Source organism: Pseudocercospora fijiensis (assembly GCF_000340215.1).
Source record: "Pseudocercospora fijiensis CIRAD86 unplaced genomic scaffold MYCFIscaffold_11, whole genome shotgun sequence".
Lineage (NCBI taxonomy): Eukaryota > Fungi > Ascomycota > Dothideomycetes > Mycosphaerellales > Mycosphaerellaceae > Pseudocercospora > Pseudocercospora fijiensis.
In genome coordinates, this window is record NW_006921542.1 from 101,240 (window position 1) to 121,219 (window position 19,980).

The 19,980-nt window shown below is 41.9% G+C and overlaps 1 protein-coding gene across 1 annotated transcript; it reads right to left on the minus strand.

The window, feature by feature from the left end:
- Positions 1-14,085: 14,085 nt before the first annotated feature.
- Positions 14,086-19,955, minus strand: MYCFIDRAFT_179680 (uncharacterized protein; the record flags this gene model as incomplete). Its single annotated transcript, XM_007933715.1, has 31 exons — positions 14,086-14,096; positions 14,175-14,378; positions 14,414-14,459; positions 14,493-14,727; positions 14,764-14,965; positions 14,995-15,430; positions 15,469-15,642; positions 15,688-15,759; positions 15,788-15,823; positions 15,872-15,937; positions 15,978-16,032; positions 16,064-16,273; positions 16,315-16,372; positions 16,399-16,736; positions 16,769-16,813; positions 16,843-16,941; positions 16,971-17,103; positions 17,136-17,269; positions 17,340-17,459; positions 17,503-17,685; positions 17,717-17,791; positions 17,824-17,938; positions 17,967-18,869; positions 18,901-18,938; positions 18,973-18,993; positions 19,034-19,069; positions 19,091-19,147; positions 19,173-19,183; positions 19,215-19,476; positions 19,526-19,859; positions 19,892-19,955. The coding sequence occupies 31 exons, from the start codon at positions 19,953-19,955 to the stop codon at positions 14,086-14,088; spliced, it is 4,773 nt and encodes a 1,590-aa protein (XP_007931906.1).
- Positions 19,956-19,980: the final 25 nt, after the last annotated feature.

Below are 19,980 nucleotides of genomic sequence, written 5' to 3' on the forward strand. Positions count from 1 at the left end.
ATGGCGTGGTAGAATGTCCGGGTTGGCCGCTTGATGGCCTGGGCATAGGATGGACTAAGAAGATGAGGACATTGTAGCAGAGTGTCGGGTTCGGCGACTTGGTGTGTTGGTAATGAGATGGACTGAAAAGATAAGGATGGCGTGGTACAATGTCCGGGTTGGCCGCTTGATGGCCTGGGAATGGGATGGACTGAGAAGATAAGGACATTGTAGCAGAATGTCGGGTTCGGCGACTTGATAGCTTAGAGATGGGATGGACTGAGAGGATGAAGATGTCGAAGACACCTGCGCGGCTTTCATAGGATGAGCGAGCACTTTCTCGGCACTATATGACGTGTGTTCTCCTTCTTTCCAGACAGCAGCCTGGTCCGCGACCCGAAATCAAAGCGAGACTGTTCTTTCGTCTAGATCGAGGCCTTCTTCCCTAAGCGTATTTTCGATATAGTGCTTTTAGTCTAGTAGTATAGACCCGTCGGCTTCTCTCTCGATTCGTACGCCTAGTATAAACTTAGCGGGCCCTAGATCTCTTATTTCGAACCTCTTCGTAAGCCCGTCTTTTAGTAGTTTGGTCTCCGCTTCTATCTTCGCTAGTATAATAAGATCGTCGACGTATAGCGCGACTATTATCGTATAGTCGCGATTAACGAAGACCGATTAATCCGCGGGTATAGCGTAGAGGTCGTATTCTTCGAAGAAAGCCGTAATAGTCTTATTCTAAACTCGTCCGGATTGTTTTAGTCCTAGTACTCCTTTTAGAAGTTTAAGTACTTTATTAGTTTCGGGAACATCTAGGCCCTCCGGGATAGCTAGATAGACTTCCTCCGTTAGTTCTCTAAGTAGATAGGTACTTACTACGTCTATCTAGAATATAGTAAGTCCTTTAATAGCGGCGATAGCTAGGAGAAGGCGTAGGCTTTCGAGACGTATTACCGGAGAGAACGTCTTAAAGTAATCGATTCTATAGCGTTACGTAAAGCCCTTTCCTACTAATCTCGCCTTAAATTTGTCGATTTGTCCGTTCGGTAGTATTTTTACTTTAAAAATCTATTTCGGAGTAATAACGTTTATTTGCCCTTTTCCGTTCTTTAGCTTAGAATAGTCGACGATCTCGTAGGTATTATTAGCCGTTAAGGACTCTATATATTCTTTAATAGCGTCTCTCTATTATCGGGAGTAAGGGCCGCTAATAGCTTCCGTATAGGTCTCGGGAATAGGTATTTCGAAAGCTTTTCGATAGTCGACTTTTAGAGCTACTAGTCCTATCTCGTCCCTTAGTCTCTTCGGGACTTTAGATACCCTTATAGACCTTCGTAATTCTCCTTCGTTTATATTTGAATCTATAGAAGACGGTTCTCGAGTTGTTCTATCGTCGTCGTTATTTAAACCGTCGTCTTCGTCTTACGGTTTTAGAGTATTATCTTCGGCTTTAGAGTCTCCCTCTACTTCTTCTCCCTCTACTTCTCGAGACTCTCCTTTATCTAGGAGATCGATATCTCCGTCGTCGTTATCCGTAATAGGCCGTAGGGTAGGTAGCTCTTCTCCGGATAGTAGGCTACTTTCCTTAGTCGATTCGTCGAATTTAACGCTAGTATAGATCCTAATAGCGTCTGTTTTAGGATTATAGATCCTATACTATCTTATAGACTTCGTATATCCGACGAAGATTCCCGGGAATGCCGTCTTTTCTAGCTTGTCTTTCCTTTTCTCTTTAGGAATAAATAGATAGGCTAGGTAGCCGAATACCCGTAAGTATTCTCGGCTAGGCTTTCTTCCGGTATAGCGCTCCTCGGGAGTTATATCTCCTCCTTTTATAAATAGCCTATTATATAAATAGGTAACTATATAGGCCGCTTTACCCTAAAATCGTTTAGGTAATCCGGACCCTTCTAAAGCTGCCCGTACCTTAGTTATAATAGTACGGTTTTGTCTCTCTACTACTCTGTTTTGTTCTAGAGTATAGGGCGTCGTCGTTTAGATTCGTAGTCCTAGATAGGCCTTAACAGCTTTAATAAGCTCCGGAGCGTTATCGATTCTTACGGCCTTTAGTTTCCTCCCGGTTTCGAGTTCGGCCTCGTTTTTCTAAGCCTTAAATGCTTCGTATACGTCGCTTCTATAGCGAGTAAGACAGATATCTAACCGTCTCGTAGCGTCGTCCGTAATCGTTAGTATATACCTATTTCCTTCTAAGGTATTATACTTATACGTATCCTAAAAATCGATATATACCCTATCTAGGTAATAATCTGCTTTTTCGGTTTCTTCTTAACTTTATCGTCTATCGAACTTCGTAGTAATATAAGTCTCGTAACACTTATTTAACGTCGAAAGCTCTAGGACTCCTAGTAGTACTTTATATACGTTTCGTTGTTTTTCGTCCCCCGGATATCCTAGGCGTCGGTACTAAAGTAGCGTAGTACCTTTAGTCGTAAGAGTAACTACTCTCGAAGTCCCGATAGATCCGGGTTCCTTTTAAATATAGGACCTCCCGACGCGTACTCCTCTTACTAGTTCTTCGTTTCCTCTTCGAAATATAGCCTCTTCTTTAGTAAATAGAGCCGTAATACCTCGTTCCTAGCGTTAGCTTATCGAAAGCAGGTTATAACCGATCTCGGGTACGTATATAACGTCCGGAATCGTAGTTAGAATTCCCTTAAACTAGACGAAGATTATACCGGACCCTATAACCTTTATTATTTTACCGTTCGCTAGAGTAACTTTTCCGGTTATATCCTTATAGTCCGTAAAGTAGTTCTTATCGTTTAATATATATCTAGTATATCTAGAGTCTAGGATCTAATCCCCTTTATTAGATAGTCGAGTCGTAGAATCGATAGCCGTCTAAGCCGCGATCTTTAATTCCTCCTTATTATTCTCTTAGACTTTTCCGTTCTTTTAGTCCTATTTATACTTCCTATAGTCCCGTTTAAAGTACCCGACCTTTTAGTAATAGTAATACGTCTTTCCTTTAGCTTTATTAGGTATATTAGGCGTATTACCCTTCTTTCCGTTACTAGCCTTATCTTTTACCGCTTCCTTAGTATATCGGGCTACTACTTTATCGCTTTTAGAAGTAGTAATAGTATATTTAACGTCCCGTAGTCGTTAAACTAGTTCCTTATAGGAAAGAGTAGATAAACTAGCCGCCTTTAAGGCAAATACGGTAGACGAATACTCTTCTCCTAAAGACGAAATTAGGACTACCTTCTTAGAGGCCTCCGAGGGAACTTCGTCTTTATCCGCGGCCTTAATCTCGGATTAGATTTGCGTAAGAGCTAAAGCCGTAGTATCGATATCCTTAAGAGCTTTAAAGGAATAGAAACGGGAGAGTAGCGTCGAAACCTATTCCTTTATCGATACCTCGCTTACTTCCTTTATCTTATCGATTACCTCCTTAGTCGTACGTAGTCCTAGGGGGTATATACGCTTATCCCCGGCCGTAGACTTACTAAACGTAACCGCTTTTACGTCTTCTTCTTTAGCCTCTCTTGCTTTAGCCGAATCTTAGCTTATAGATTCCGGTATACCGTTCCTAAACTTCTAAAGGCCTTATCCGGATAAATAATCTTAAATTAGATCGATCTAGATAGTATCGTTCTTAGTAGTAAGTTGCGGAATTCCCTTTACCGCGCTAATAGTCGTCTCGGTAGTAGATAACTTTATCGTTAGATTTCTTAACCCGTACTAGTCGTATCGTTAATATTTCTAGATCTTTAAATTCGTATTAATCGGTTCTTTTCGCCTATAGACCGGCGTCTATAGCGGAGTAATAACCGTTATCTTATTATTATTCAAACTTAGTCGCTTTTTTGATTTATAGAGTAACGTCGGATAAGGTTTAAGCTTGCGTGAGCGGTTTACTAGATCGGGTAATTTCTCGAACTTTCTCGTGAAATTCTTTATTTACGTTCCGGGCTTATAACTATTATAATTGTTATAGATAAGCGGTAAACGGATAGAATTGCTTGCTATTTAAACAAAGTACTTACTAGCTACTTATATACCCTAATACTAAGAATTACAAGCTATTTCTAGACCGTAAGTAAATAAACCTAAAGATTCCTTCTCCTTCCGTTTGCTTATAAATCTAACTAGACTCGTACATTCTCGAGTATTCTAATATTAACTATTAATTACTAATAATCGCTAGTTACTATAATATATATAACTACGATTATAATTCTAGACTAAGTAATTAGCAACTATAATTAGTAATTAGTCCTTTATTTTAAGGCAATACTAGGGTATATATTATACCTATAGAAGGTATTAAATTTGTACTCTTTCCTCCTATTTCTATAGATAATAATATATCTAAAATAGGGCACTTCTATTAAGAGGTAAGTAAGTAGAATATTAGTATACGAGTTGGCTAATTTAGATAGGTTACTAAGTCTATGTCTTCGTAAGAGGAAGACCTCTTACAACCGCTAGTATAGACTTCTAACTAGTTAACTAAAGCCTTCTTAGTACTATAAAACTATTACCTATAGTTATTACTAAGGGATATACTAGCGACTTATCTAACTCTTAACTAAACCGACTATTATATTACTCCTACTTAGCTATACTTCTAATAAGCCGGTATACTATCCTTTGTTAGATAAGTAGTATAGATATTAGATAGACTTCGAGTAGTATATCGGAAAGGCGGAATAAGAGGACTTATAGTTACTATACCGGAGGGTTATAAGGAAGACGATAAAGAGCCTTCGGTATATATTAGAGATCGTTTAAAGGGCCGGGGAATACTAGGAGCGTATATCTAATAGTATTTAACGAGTTAGTAAGGGTATAGAATATAAAGGAAGGTATATAGCGCTAGGTTCTCGTCGCTACTTTAAGTTTAGTAGAAAACTATACCTTTATTTAGAAGGGTGCTTTCTTAGGCTAAAATCGTAGTATCTAATATAGTAGACGTTATTTAAGGATAGAATCGATAGGGTTCTCTACTATCTAATCGATAGTAACGATACTAACGGCGGTAGTAAGGTTATTATTATTAAATAAGTATAATTAGTCGTAGATATTACTATTAGAGCTTACTATCGCACCTATCTATTACGTTATATTAGCCCTTTAGGGTCTAGCTAGGCCTAATAGATAAGCTTCGCTAAGTATAGACGGGAAGGTTTAGATAACTTAGCCGTACGCTAGGAAACTTAAATCTCGATATTTATAGTTTAGTTTAAGATAATAATATCTTCAATATACGAGATAACCTATATAAGAAGTATAAACTAACTTAGAAAGTACTAGAAAATTACGTAAATACCTAAGTATCGATATTAGAAAACGAGCCGCTAGATTATATACTATTCTATAAAGATTCGAGCGATCTAGGCGATCTTCTATCCTCCGAAGCTAATAAAGCACTGTCTCTAATACTAGACGAGGATACCTTATTACTTTAATCTTCTAATTCTATACGGCTATCTACCTCGTACTCCTCGAATACAGTATAGCCGATACCTACGCCTACGGTTACCGAGTTAAAGAAACGTAGAAAAGGTAAGAATTAGCTAGATCTCTTATCTAGCGTTATAGGCGTATACGAGGGTACTAAAAGATAGAGAGCCTTTGAAGGTCGATAGAGGTAGGTAGAAGGTATTCTACTATATATACTATAACGATAACGATCCTAATCGGTACGCGTCTAGTTCTAGTAATACGCCCTAGTACCTAGCTAAGAAGCACTTTATATTCGTCGGTATTAAGAAACGGAAGCTTAAAGATACCTATTCGAAGTAGACGAAGATTAATATCTTAGCGCTATAGAAAAAGCAACGCTCTATTAAGTCGGATTAGACTATAAATATACTTAAAGTCGCCGCGGGTAGGGACGGGTTTAGATACACCCTCGCTCGCTTTATTATAGCTAATAGTATTACTTATACTACGCTAGTTACGAAGGGATTTAGGGACCTTATAAGTTATAATAACGGTTAATCTATATATAGAAGAGGTTCTTCTTAAGAGCTATACTTTACTATTTCCTCGTGTTCTGTATAGCTTCGAGAGCTATTAAGAAGGGGTTAAAGGAGTACTATTAGTAGCGCTTTGTTATATTTACTTTTATAGTAATACGTAGATGTCTTAGTATAGCTTTAAGTTCTTCTAAGCCGTTTATTGCTAGTATATTAACGTATAGGGCCGCCTAGTCTTAATACTACTAGACTTGCTATAAATTCTACTAAGCTCTTGTACTAGTAACTTCCTTACTAAGAGTATCCTACCTTGCTTTTTAACCTTCGAGATAGCTAAAAAATCTAGATAGATAACGACTAATAGCGGCTCTAATAACAATATACTAAGTATCGCTATTAAGCGCTTTATAGACTCGTAAGGCTACTCGTAGAAGAACCGCCGCCTCCGCTCTATTAGCTATATTCTTAACTATATAACTATAGCCTTTATATTTGCTAAGGACGTAGAGGCTACTAAGAGTAAGGACTTTAACTGAGTACCTAGTAACTATAGCGATAGCGTTTTAATCTCGAAGTAGCTCGATAGAGATATTAAGTCCTTTATTAAATAAGGTCTACTATAACGGTTATTAGTACTCGCTTGGTTTCTATATAAGAGCGATAATAACAATATCTTCTAAGAGGTCTAGAAGGCCTAGCTATAACTACTATATTTAGGACTAAAGATCCCCGGTAAAATACGCTAGAATAGATAGCTTCTAATAATAGAAGAGGCTATTTAAACTAGGCTAATCTTAAAGATCTTCTTCGATAGAATGCCGTACCTATACGAGTTTAGCTTAGCCGACGACGACTAGAAGGTCCTTCCCTATATACGGAAGTTTCTTAGTCTATTTAAGGAGGGTGCTTCCTAGCTCTAAGGCTATATAATTATACTCGATATTTATTAAGAGTCTATAGAATACCTAAGAAGCTACTTTATACGCTTAGCTAGTAACAATACCTACCGTAAGGTCCTTATTAGGTATATTAATGTAGCTAGAGTAGTATTCGATAAGTACTACGACCTTAACTAGAAGAGTCCTCTCTACGTTACTATAGTCTTACTATATCTAAGACGACGAGTTACCTAGCTTAGAGGCCGCTCTACGATAGATATAGACACTACCTTATTATAGTCTATAGCGCTTTAGAAGGACTATAAGACACGCTTAAGACGTAGCCGTTAACTACTATCTACGCTATAGCGCTTGCTTAAAGGACTGTCGGACCTTTAGCGCTAGCAAATTAAGTACTAAACTAACCTGGTTGCTGCTAATTAGGACCTCTTCGAAGCCTTTATTTATACTAGTCTAATAGCACTCCTACTAGTTAGCCTCGAGAAGCTAGTTATAATAAGTCCTATTAACTAGTAGATTTAATAGCGGAAGAGCTACGATCTAGCGTTATAGCAACTAGTTATTACTATATTATTAGTATTTACTATATCCGCTAAGTCCGAGAGGACTTTTAGTATAAGCCGCTATACTACTAGATAGGACCGTATACGTATAAGTAGTAACTATATTCGTATAAACGAGTACTCGAAGAATTAGATAAGAATAGGTATTACTAAGGTACTATTAGAATTAGCCGTACTAGAAGAGATAGAAGAAGGTGGACTATTACTAGACTTATACTTAGTCTTAGGCGCTATCGATAGTAACGACCGCCTATAAATCTACCTCCTTCTTAACCCTAAGTATTACTATAGATACTAATTATATAATTACGTAATTATAATTACTTATTACTTACTTATTATTAACTATAATTATAATTATAGGCGCTAACTAGTAAGTACTTAGTAATTAACTTCTATTCGAATACTATTCCTCGATACGTCGTAACCTCGGATACGATACTATTTTATACTAGATCCGTTTTAGTATAAAATTTTAGATTATATTAGTAGTATCGTTAGAAATATTATTACTAATATTCTAAAGTTAGAACTCCTACTATCTAATCAAGTTCGGGTATTATAACTTAGTTACCCCTCGGTTATTACGATTTTAGTAATAACCGAGCGTTAGGCTATTACTTATTATAGTATACCTTCCTATAAAGCTCGCCTATTATCCCGATCTCGTAATAACTAAGTCTTAAAGGCGTAATACTTAGTACGATATACCTTCCTATAGAGGTTATTAGCTATTATAGATTTCGTAATAACTAAGTACCTAGTATACTACCTTTCTATAAAGTCCGTCGCTTATTACAATCTTAGTAATACCTAATCCTTAATATAAAATACCTAGTACGATACAATTTCTCCTAAATTTCGTTAATTATTACGACTCTAGCGATAACTAAGCGCCTAGCCGTAACCTTTATAACGATATACTATCTCGGAAAGTTTCTCCGTTCTCGTAGTTCTAGTTATAACTAGGTTTAGAGCGTTCGGGTATTACTATTAAAGTAGCGGTAAAAAAATTCGGCGCTATATTATAAGCTATATTCTTCTTAATACTTAGGCGGGTAGTCTAGGAAGTATAGTTATAATACCTCTAGGTAGCGTTTATAATATAGGATCTACTAGAAAGTTATAGGATTTTACAGTATAGCTTCTACGATACCTATCTACCTCGTTATAGTCCGTCTCTATTTCCTTGTTAATCTACGTATACTATTTAGAAATAAACTTCTTGTCTGTTTTAAAGAGCTCTCGGAATAGCGTCCTAGTTTAAGCTAAACTCGTAAATCTCGGAAATATAGCTATTATACCACTATTTTCTACTATTACTACTATTAATTAGCGATTCGCTTATAAACATTAATTAATTTCTAATACTCTTCTAGCCTTAATTAATTCCTTATACTTCTCTATCCGCTCTAATATAGCCTTCTAGGTTTTTAGTATACCGATTGTAAGCTCCTACTTCTTAATATTATTATCGTAGAATCTATAAGCGAGTTTATTAACTATTATAGTAAAAGTAGCGAGTATAGCGCCTGTTATAGCGGTATTAGTTTTAGCCTTCGTATACTATAGAAGGGCTTTAGCTCGGTAATAGGTCGTAATTTAGTAACTCGTTATTAGACGGCTTAACGGCTTTAAGCTCTATAGTCGCTATAGGTATCTATAAGAGAGGAGATTATATCTAGGTTAACGATATCGAACCGTTCTACTTCTACCTAATACTCTCTATTATATTCTATATAGATACGGAAATAGTTATACTACTACTAAGACGTAGCGCTAACTTGCTCTCGCTATCTCTTAAACTTTATTACCTACTTACCGCCGCTCCTTTCTCTAATAAATTAACTAGTCGTCTTAAGATAGGCACATTCCTCTAGTTCTACTATCGTTATATCTAGTCTAGTATTCTTAGCTGTAACTTTCCTACTAAAGTAGATTAGTATTAATCTAACAATCTTATATATAATTATAGTAGCGCTATGCCTCTTTAGAAGGTACTAGAGCTATATCCTAGCCGTTTTAATAGATATATAGATTGCCTAGCGCACTCTCGTAGTAACCGTAGCGGCTATCTATAGAGGTATATCTCGGCTAAATTAACGGATATATAGATCGCATACCGGACTCTAGTAATAACTATAGTAATAGGTTCGATTTGTAGTTAGTTAAAGAAGCGTAAGCGAGGTTAGCTAAGGAGCTTACGCTATACGTTTATACGGCGATTTCGCCGCTAGGCTAGGTAGTACTTATTGGAACTGCCTTGCTCTAACTCCTTAGTAGATATATAACTCGTAGATATATCCGAGCCTAGGAGTTAGATATACCGTATCTACTATAATAGCTACCTAGATAGGTCTCTAGAACTTAAGATCTCGTAGGAACGCGTTCCCGAAAACATATATCTTTTATTAGAATACTCGAGAATATACGAGGCTAGTTAGATTTATAAGTAAGAGAAGGAGAAGGAAGCTAAAAGATTATCTACTTACGGCTTAGTAATAGCTTGTAATTCTTAGCGGTAGGGTATATAAGTAGCTAGTACGTCCTTTATTCGAATAGTAAACAATTCTATCGGTTTACCGCTTATCTATAATCTTTATAAGCCCGGAACGTAAGTAAGGAAACGAGAAAGTTCGAGGAATTATCCGATTGGGCAGTCCACTTACGTAAGCTTAAACCTTATCCGACAATACTCTATAAATCAAAAAAGCGACTAACTTCGATAAATAATAAAATAACGGTTATTACTCTGCTATAGACGCCGGTCTTTAGGCGAAAAGAACCTAATAATACAAATTAAACGATTTTAAAATCTTAACGATATAACTAGTATAAGACGAGAAATCTAACGATAAAGATATCTACTACCGAGACGACTATCGGTATAGTAAAGGGAATTCCGTAACTTACTACCGAGAACTATCCTATCTAGATCGATTTAATTTAAGACTATTTATCTAGATAGGGCTTTTAGAAATATAGGGACGGTATATCGGAATCTATAAGCCGAGATCTAGCAAAGCTAGGAGAAGCTAAAGAAGAAGACGTATAAGCAGTTACGTTTATTAAGTCTACGGCCGGGTAAAAGCGTATATACCTCCTAGGACAACGTACGACTAAGGAGGTAATTTAAAAAATAAAGGAAGTAAGCGAGGCATCGATAAATTATAAAGGAATAGATATCGACGCTACTCTCTTATTTTAACTCCTTTAAGGCTCTTAAGGATATCGATACTACGACTTTAGCTCTTATATAAATCTAAACCGATATTAAGGCCGCGGATAAAAACGAAGTCCCTTCGGAGGCCTCTAAGCGGGTAGTCCTTATTTCGTCCTTAGGAGAAGAGTATTCGTCTAGTATATTCGCCTTAAGGGCGGCCGGTTTATCTACTCTTTCCTACGAGGAACTAGTTTAACAACTACGGGACGTTAAATATACTATTACTACTTCTAAAAGCGATAAAGTAGTAGCCCGATATACTAAGGAAGCGGCAAAAGATAAGGCTAGTAACGGAAAGAAGGGTAATACGCCTAATATACCTAATAAAGCTAAAGGAAAGACGTATTACTATTACTAAAAAGTCGGGTACTTTAAACGGGACTATAGGAAGTATAAATAGGACTAAAAGAACGGAAAAGTCTAAGAGAATAATAAGGAGGAATTAAAGATCGCGGCTTAGACGGCTATCGATTCTACGACTCGACTCTCTAATAAAGGGGATTAGATCCTAGTCTTCGGATATACTAGATATATATCTACCGATAGGAATTACTTTACGGACTATAAGGAAGAAACCGGAAAGGTTACTCTAGTAAATAGTAAAAACTATAAAACGATAAAGGTCGCGGGATCTAGTATAATTCTCGTTTAGTTTAAGGGAATTCCGACTACAATTCCGGACGTTATATACGTACCCGAGATCGGGTATAACCTACTTTCGATAAGCTAACTCTCGGAACGAGGTATTACGACTCTATTTACTAAAGAAGGGGCTATACTTTAAAGAGGAAACGAAGAACTAGCTAAAGGCGTATATATTAGAAGATCCTATATTTTAAAGGAATCCGGATCTATCGCGACTTCGAAGGTAGCTACTACTACGAGTAAAGATACTACGCTACTTTAGTATCGACGCCTAGGATATCTAGGGGACGAAAAACAACGTAACGTATATAAAGTACTACTAGGAGTCCCGGAGCTTTTAACGTTAAATAAGTCTTACGAGACTTATCTTACTATAGAGTCTAATAGACGATAAAGTCTAAAAGAGCCCAAAAAGGCGGATTATTACCTAGATAGGGTATATATCGATTTCTAGGGTCTATATAAGTATAGTACCTTAAGGAGAAATAGGTATATACTAACGATTGTAGACGACACTTCGGGATAGCTAGATATCCGTTTTACTCGCTATAGAAGCGACGTATATAAAGCCTTTAAGGCTTAGAAAAATAAGGGCGAACTTAAAACTAGGAGGAAACTAAAGGCCGTAAGAATCGATAACGCTTCGGAGCTTATAAAAGCTCTTAAGGCCTACCCGGGACTACGAATCGAAATAACGACGCCCTATACTCTAGAATAGAACGGGATAGTAGAGAGACAAAACCGTACTATTATAACTAAGGTACGGGCGGCTTTAGAAGGATCCGGATTACCTAACCGATTTTAGGGCAAAGTAGCCTATATAGTTACCTATTTATATAATAGGCTACCTATTAAAGGAAGAGAAATAACTCCCGAGAGGCTCTATACCGGAAGAAAGCCTAGCGGAGAATACTTATAGGTATTCGGCTACCTAGCCTATCCGTTTATTCCTAAAAAGAAAAGGAAAGCTAAGCTAGAAAAGCCGGTATTTCTAGGAATATTCGTCGAATATACGAAGTCTACGAAATAGTATAGGATCTAGAATCCTAAAACGAACGCTATTAGGATCTATATTAGCGTTAAATTCGACGAATCGACTAAGGAGAGTAGCCTACTATCCGGAAAAGAGCTACCTACCCTACGGCCTATTACGGACACCGACGATAACGTTATTAATCTCCTAGATAAAGGAGAATCTAAGGAAATAGAGAGAGATTCTAAAGCCGAAGCTAATACTTTAGAACTATAAGATAAAGAAGATAGTATAAATAACGACGACGAAAGAATAGCTTAAGAACTATCTACTACTCCTACGGCTTCGAATATAAACAAAGGAGGACTAAGAAGGTCTACGAGGATCCCTAAGGTACCGAAGAGACTTAGGGACTAGATAGGGCTAGTAGCTATAAAAGTCGACTATCGAAAGGCTTTCGAAATACCTATACCCGAGACCTATACGGAAGCTATTAAAGGCCCTTACTCCCGATAATAGAAAGACGCTATTAAAAAATATATCGAGTCCTTAACGGCTAATAATACCTACGAGATTATCGACTATTCTAAGCTAAAGGACGGAAAAGGGCAAATAAACGTTATTACTCCGAAATAGGGTTTTAAAGTAAAAATACTACCGAACGGACAAATAAATAATTTTAAGGCGAGATTAGTAGGAAAGGGCTTTACGTAACGCTACGGAATCGATTACTTTAAGACGTTCCCTCCGGTAATATATCTCGAAAGCCTACGCCTTCTCCTAGCTATCGCCGCTAGCAAAGGACTTACTATATTCTAAATAGATATAGTAAGTGCCTATCTACTTAAAGAACTAACGGAGGAAGTCTATCTAGCCATCCTAGGAGGCCTAGATATTCCCGGAACTAATAAGGTACTTAAACTCCTAAAGGTAGTACTAGGACTTAAACAATCCGGATAACGAGGTACGTATTCTAAGACTTATTATTAATAGTTCTATTAAGAAGAAGATTTTAGGGCGTACGTAAGACAAGCTTTATAAGACGCGAATATAGCTATTAAAAATCCTCTAACGTATACTCTACTTGCTATTATATTATATTTAATTCCTCTCTTCCCCCGGTATATAAAGTATCTCTATATAGTCGTAATATATATATTAGTAGGGTTAGATACCGAGAAGCGGGTATAAGGATAAGTAAACTAAGAGATTAAGTAGCTATACTACCGTAGAGTATATACTTATTACTATAACTAGGATCTCTATCGTAATACTATAATTTTTGTTATTAAAGTAATTTAGACTACCGGATTCCTTAGCTAAGATAAAGTCGATACTTATATTATCGTAATAAGTGCGAATTAGAATATCTTACCGAGATACGAAGAGCGGAGGATACTATAGGCCGTAGATAATACTATAATAGTATTTTCCTTCTTCCGCGAGAAATTTGTCTTTATAAGCTACGATATATTACCGTAGCTAAGCACGAATTAGCCTATACTACGGCTATTATATTGACTTTCTTTACCGATCCCTTCCTAATACCTCTCTAAGCCGCAGAGCGATAGTATAACTATAGAGATGCCCTAAGTATATATAAATCTTATATATGCTTCGCTTGCTTCGCTTGCTTCGCTTGCTTTTCTCTTTAGCTTAAGTTTAAGGGAGTTAGGCTTAAGGACATTCTATTCCTAAAGCCTCGAATCCCTTTAGTATTAGCGTGTCTAGGGCCTCTCTTATTCTAGAATCTGTATCGAATGTCGCGATAAGGGCCGGAGGATTGTATAGCAATTAGATCACCCTATCTTCTTTATCGGCTGTAAAGACTTATCGAACCCTTTATCGCTGTGAACTGCTAGCATGTCACTCGTTGTCTGCGGCATGTCGTTCGCGGTACCCTCCGCTAGCCGCCCTAGTAGCGGCTTGCTTGCCTTCTACGGAAACCTGCAGAAAAAGGTGACTTTGCAATGCCCGATATCGAGACGAAGATAGACTCGAAGTGTTGCAGTAGAGACCAGTTTTGAACGTTCCCCCTACAGATTCGCTGGTCGCCACTTGCTCTATGGCGCTTGGTGGTCGCTGGGATTGCAACAGCAGACGAACTTTGAAAGATTGTGAAACCTACGAACTTTGCAGGGACGCTTGGCGCTCAGTTGTCATCAAAATCGTGACAACCAAACCACGGAGGAGGGAACATCTAGGCTGCTTCATTTTCGACGTGTAGAGTGCCTAGTCGGCATATCACAACTTCTTACTTTCCACTCGTAACAGCCGAAACTTCGCGACGAAGATGTTTCGAGACCTTGGCGCATAATTGTCCCCGAAGTCGTGATAACCGAGGAGCTTTGCCGCGAAGTTGGGTATCAGGGTGTTAGGGCTTGACGCTTGGTTGTCACCGAGACGTAGAAGACAGAGCGTTGAGTGTCCTAGTTTGGTGCTGTCGCGTGAATGTTCGCATCGGAACTGTTCTGTCGCACGCCGGCAGACGAAAGACACTCTTGATCATTTGTCGTCGCCGCAAGTACCGCCGCACGTTCCGGAGGACAGTGATACGTCCCGTGGTTCAAAAGGAGAGATAATGCAGAGGTAGCAATCAGTGAGGCCTCCCCGGTTCCCGCATGGATCCGGTGAAACATTCGACCGCCGCCAAAGCCATCGCACAGGCTGCTCACCGCCACTCTGGACCTGAATAGTACCCAACAAGGCGGCATTCAAGAGCATGGATGGGATCTCTGCTTTCAAATGGGATCTGATGGGGCTGCACTCAAGAACATGAACGAGATCTCGGCTTCCAAGCAGGAGGGATCACATGAGACTGTATAAGGGAGTATATGAATTGTTCCTGCTTTTGTGAGCGAATTCACCTCGCCCGGCATCTCCATCAAGAATTTGGGCGTACCAAACGCGTATAAGGTGCTTGGTGCCGCTCTTGGTTTCGAGTGGGATCTGCTGAGGCGGCGCTCTGAAGTGTATGAATGTTCCCTGCGTCTGTGAACGGAGTCGTCTCTTCCGATGTGGCGATCGAGCATGAAGGCATGCAAAAGACGCACAAGCTGCTCAGGGGCGCTCCAAATCCGACGAGCCTGTACGCTGTAGCATATAAGTGATCCCTGCTTCCGTAGGCGGATTCGAATCTCGCATCTTCGGGCGCCTCGTCGCAGAATCAGGGCATGCCGCTCTGTCGAAGGTGCCTTTTGAAGCTTATAAATGCTCCGTGCGTTCTGCAAGAAAATTCCACTCGCCCGGCACCTCGTTGGGAGTGAACGTATGTCCAACGCCGTGTGCTCATCTCCATGTTCGGTTGGTAAACAAGGAAGTTGAAGGCCTTGCAGTTGTACCACAGCTGGTAAGTCTCGATGACACACGGAAGTTGTTCTCTGGAGCAGCAAAGACAAGAAGGCCCGCATTTGGGCTGAGTTAAAGTGAAGATAGAGCGACGGAGAAAGGGTCAGCAAACTTTGTTCAGTATCGGTAGTTCTGCACGATGCTGAAGGTACGCGATGAGAGATTCGTCATGCCATTCGATCTCCTTTGCATATCATGCCGTGCGCGACAACATATTGCGTCCGAGATTTCACCCTCGGACTCGGCTCCTAGTACAGACGCATTTCCTGCTTGTCAAGAGCTCTATAACGTGACACCGTCAATGGCGTCTCACCAGGTCGTAACCAGCATTGCGTTGTGGAAATCTCGCCCTGGGAGACGTCCTTGTCGCTTGCCCTACAAGTCGCTAGATAGTCGTGGCACCGCTATGGTGGTTTGCGCAGAGGATATGAGCAGAGGTAGTTGCAGGGAAAGGTTTCTTGCCCCCGGGGTTGCGGTGTAGTGTGTACCGTTTCATCGACCTCCGAAGGGCGGGTGGGATATGCTTGCGAGAGAAATGGGATCCAGTTGGATCAAAGGTCTCGTACTCCATCACGTCAGAGTTCGCTGGATCGAGCTGAGGTATAACCGTAACCTGGAGGTCACTAAAACCCAGTGCTAGACACGCATCGTGAGGAGGCAGACGCCATTTGCCTCTGGCCGCGCCATAGGTAGCACCACTTGCGGATCATCGACTTCGAACGATGTGCCCATCTCTCACCAATCCTCCGTCTCATTGGTGGAGCGAACGAACTTGGTCATCTGTGGTCGGGCATCGACTTTGTTCTTCCGGGGCATCAATCACAGCTTCCAAGAACATCACTGCAGCAACTGCAGCTGCATTCCTGATTCCTGATCGACCGCACGTCTGGACAACTCACGCTCATCTTACAGGTGTAGGTGTGGCATTGTCCCTCGACATTATGCACCTCGTGGTCTCCACTCACTCCGCCTTCACCGCATATGCAATGATGGTGATGAACTGCATGGTGGTTTCTATGCTCGTGCTGACGATGGTGGCAGTCGCCACTTGTCAGGCGCGGCCGTTGCGCCAGCCCAGGTGTCTTCGTCGGAGATGGCGCGTCTCCGGCTGCAAGCCTCTTTTCCCCAAGCTCCTTCGCAGCACTTATCGTCTGGGGGTCACTTGCATTTGCAGGCGGACGGTCGGCGTAGACGAAGCGACATTGTCCTTGGCTCCCACATGAACAGCCGCATTGGTGCTGAGCGCCTCGAATTCATGAAAGAAGACAGTGATCTGGGCGACGCAGCCGTCCGCGGCCCTTTGCTTTGCATCGCCTGCCTCTTGTCGGAGCCCAGCAACTCGATCCCTGGTGCGGTCGGCGTGGCGCTGGTCACAGGACACCACACTGTTGGCACAGTGAGCCAGGAGTGCTGAATCGGCTGTTGCCTGCACAGTTGACCAAAGGTGTGCTGAGTTGGCTGTAGCCTGCACAGTTGCCCAAGAGTGCTGCATCGGCTGTCGCCTGCACAGTTAATGTGGAATTGGACTCTGCCCGCACAGTTGAGCAGAAGTGCTAAAACGGCTGTTGGCTCCACAGTTGAGCAGAAGTGCTAGATCGGCTGCTGCCTGCATGTGCGTGATTTGCCCAACCGATGTTGCAAGGCGACTGAGGAGTTCGCTGAGTGAGCATCGGTGTCCATGTATGTATATCTCGCTTGAGTTTGCCGGAGGTGTCTGCAGCAGTTAGTACGACGACGTTTTGCAGTCATAAAGATAGCAATCACTAGACGTCAGCTGAGTCAGGTTTTCTGATCGTATGGCGCTCATCTCGGGGCGATGATTTGGTTGATCGGCTTTCACGAGCGTTACCTATACGACGACTTGGGTGGGTAGTGGAAGTCCTGCTAGCGGTTGCGTCTCCTTTCGCCTTTCTTTACCGAGGCCTACTTACTCTCGGGCATCTGTTGCTGAGAATTCCTCGTCGAAGTGCTCGGCAAGCATGAACAATTCCAGTCTAACATTGGTGCTGGGCCGCCGTGTGGTTCGGTTATGCTTGATTCATTGCCAGAAACTATGGGGAACTTCGTTCTCTCCGCTAGCACTCCAGCACGACCCGAGTTGCTTTCCCCCCTACGGAGCTGTTAGCAGCTCGAAAGTCCACTGCTGCTGGACGGATGAGTTTGAAGAAGTTAACGGCGAATGTGGGCAGAATGGGTAATCGAGCTCACGGCGGAAGCTAGAAATTGTCGAGATTGACGAGCAGCTCACCGTGGTTTGGCGCCAATGGAAGAGGGTGGCTTGAAGGCCGACATCCTCGTCAATCCGGAATAGAAGCCGAGAATGAAGGAGGAGAATGCGATACCTACCCAATAACGAATAGAGACTTGGCCAATCATGCACGTAGGAAGAACCAATTCCGTAGCAAGTAACGTCCGACCAACTCGCGCTGATATGAACCCACCTCCTTTCGTTCTTTGTTCTATCTCGGTCCTCAGATGCAGAGCAAAGCAAGATGCGAGCTTGCGAAGTCGAAGCGAAGCTCGCTGTCTTGAAATCGAATTGGAACATAAACGAGGGGCTTTCGGAGATGAACGTGCACCGGACAAGTTCGCAACTCTTCCCTTCAAAACCTCGCATATTGCTTGACCACAGTGATACGCTGCATCCTGCGGGCGTGCTCGTGCGGTCGTGCTTACGCGATCGTGCTTCGTGCTTCGTGCTTCGTGCTTCGTGCTTCGTGCTTCGTGCTTCGTGCTTCGTGCTTCGTGCTTCGTGCTTCGTGCTGTCGTACTGTCGTAGGATCTTGCGAGTCATGCGGTCGTGCGATTCTAGAGGCGTGAAATGTCTTCGCTCTAGGAAGCGGTAGATGAGACATTGCCGTGTTGTTGGAGGTATTGCGGGCAAACATTCGCAGCGGTCATCGGAGTGCGACGCGAGGTGCTGCGCATTGGCCAGGCTCGGGATTTGGACTTGGCGCTTGATTGTCACAGAATGAAAATGACTGGGCGCGGATGGCTGAATTACAAGTTGTGCTTCGCGGTTATCCATTGAGAGGCAACCATGTTCGCCGTGTACAAATGCCGTGTTGTTTGATCGTTCAACCTCTGGCCTCGGGATTCGAGGCGTGGCTTGGCGCTTGAACCCCCGACGGCTGGAAGCCAGCGCGGAGGAAGCTTGAGGCTTGGTTGTCACAAAAGAATCCTTCAACTTTCCCTTGCATAGAAAATTCAGTACACACCTTTTTGACTCCAGAGAAAGCACAGAATGTGGAGTGATTCCGGACTGTTCCCCGCAGAGTTCAGTCAAAGAGGCGCCTGTAAACAGCCTACCTTGGCTGCCATTCACCCACCACTTCGTGAAATGGCACTGCGTAAAGCGAGTCGCTGGTATCGCGGCCGATTCATTCTAAGATTTTACAAGCCTTGCAGAAACATTGCTCTTGGCGAAGTTTTGGGCCTAGCAATCCAAGGAGAAACACGAATTTTGCTCATTTTCTACGAGTGGATGTGTGAGACTGGCTGGCTGCTAGAAACACAGAGAATCGCGAATCATGATCAGGTCAGCGCTCGAAGGCGTCCGAAAGTGCATTCGGCTGATTCAGTTCATTACTCGAGAACAAGGCTTGCCGCTCCGTGCATAGGAGCTCAACTCCGGTTGACTGCATGGCTCCGCTGCGCGGTACTGCTCCAACCTCTCTGTATCCTCTTGTTCAGAGGTCTTGTCTTCCGATCTGCGCCTTTTCCTGCCGCCTTCGCTCTGCTACCCGTCTTCTTCTTCCTTTTGTGCCTTTTGCTGCCCGACGGAAGTCCTTGTCCATCCAAAACATGTTCACCCAACACACTCCGCATCCTATACGTTCTTGGGAGCTCTAGAACCATAGACGATCTGCGCAAACATATGCTCTTCGCATTCATGTGAGATCTTGCCCTTCTATGCTTTTGCTACCGCCTCCGCCGTGCTACGCTCCTACCTGTCCGCTTCCGCGCCCTTTGCCTCTACCAACTTTTCTTTTCTCTTGCCCTTGGTCGCGGTCGCAGTAGAGCTCCCAATTCCCGCAGCTTCGACGCTGTCGCTCGGAATGGCGCTTTGCTTCAGTTTGGGATCCTCACTGCGCCCTGGGTGCTTTCGGAGGCATCTGCATCTCGCCGTCTTCGCTGCAAGGGTGTACTGGGAGGGCGCGGGTTCTGTCCACAGCCTGAAGGTGGCCGCTTCATCTTTTCTACGCTTCGTGATGCTATGGTTGATATCGGTCTCGGTCTTGGTCGTGGATGGAGGCATTGCTGCGGGCGATGTGATACGGTGAGCTCAAGCCATGTCACTGCGAGGCGGGAGAAACCGATTTCAGCCCCCAAGAAAAGCAAATCCGCCGATCGCAGCCGCGAAGAACTGGATTCCCACATGTGCAGTCGAAGTAAAGATGACCTT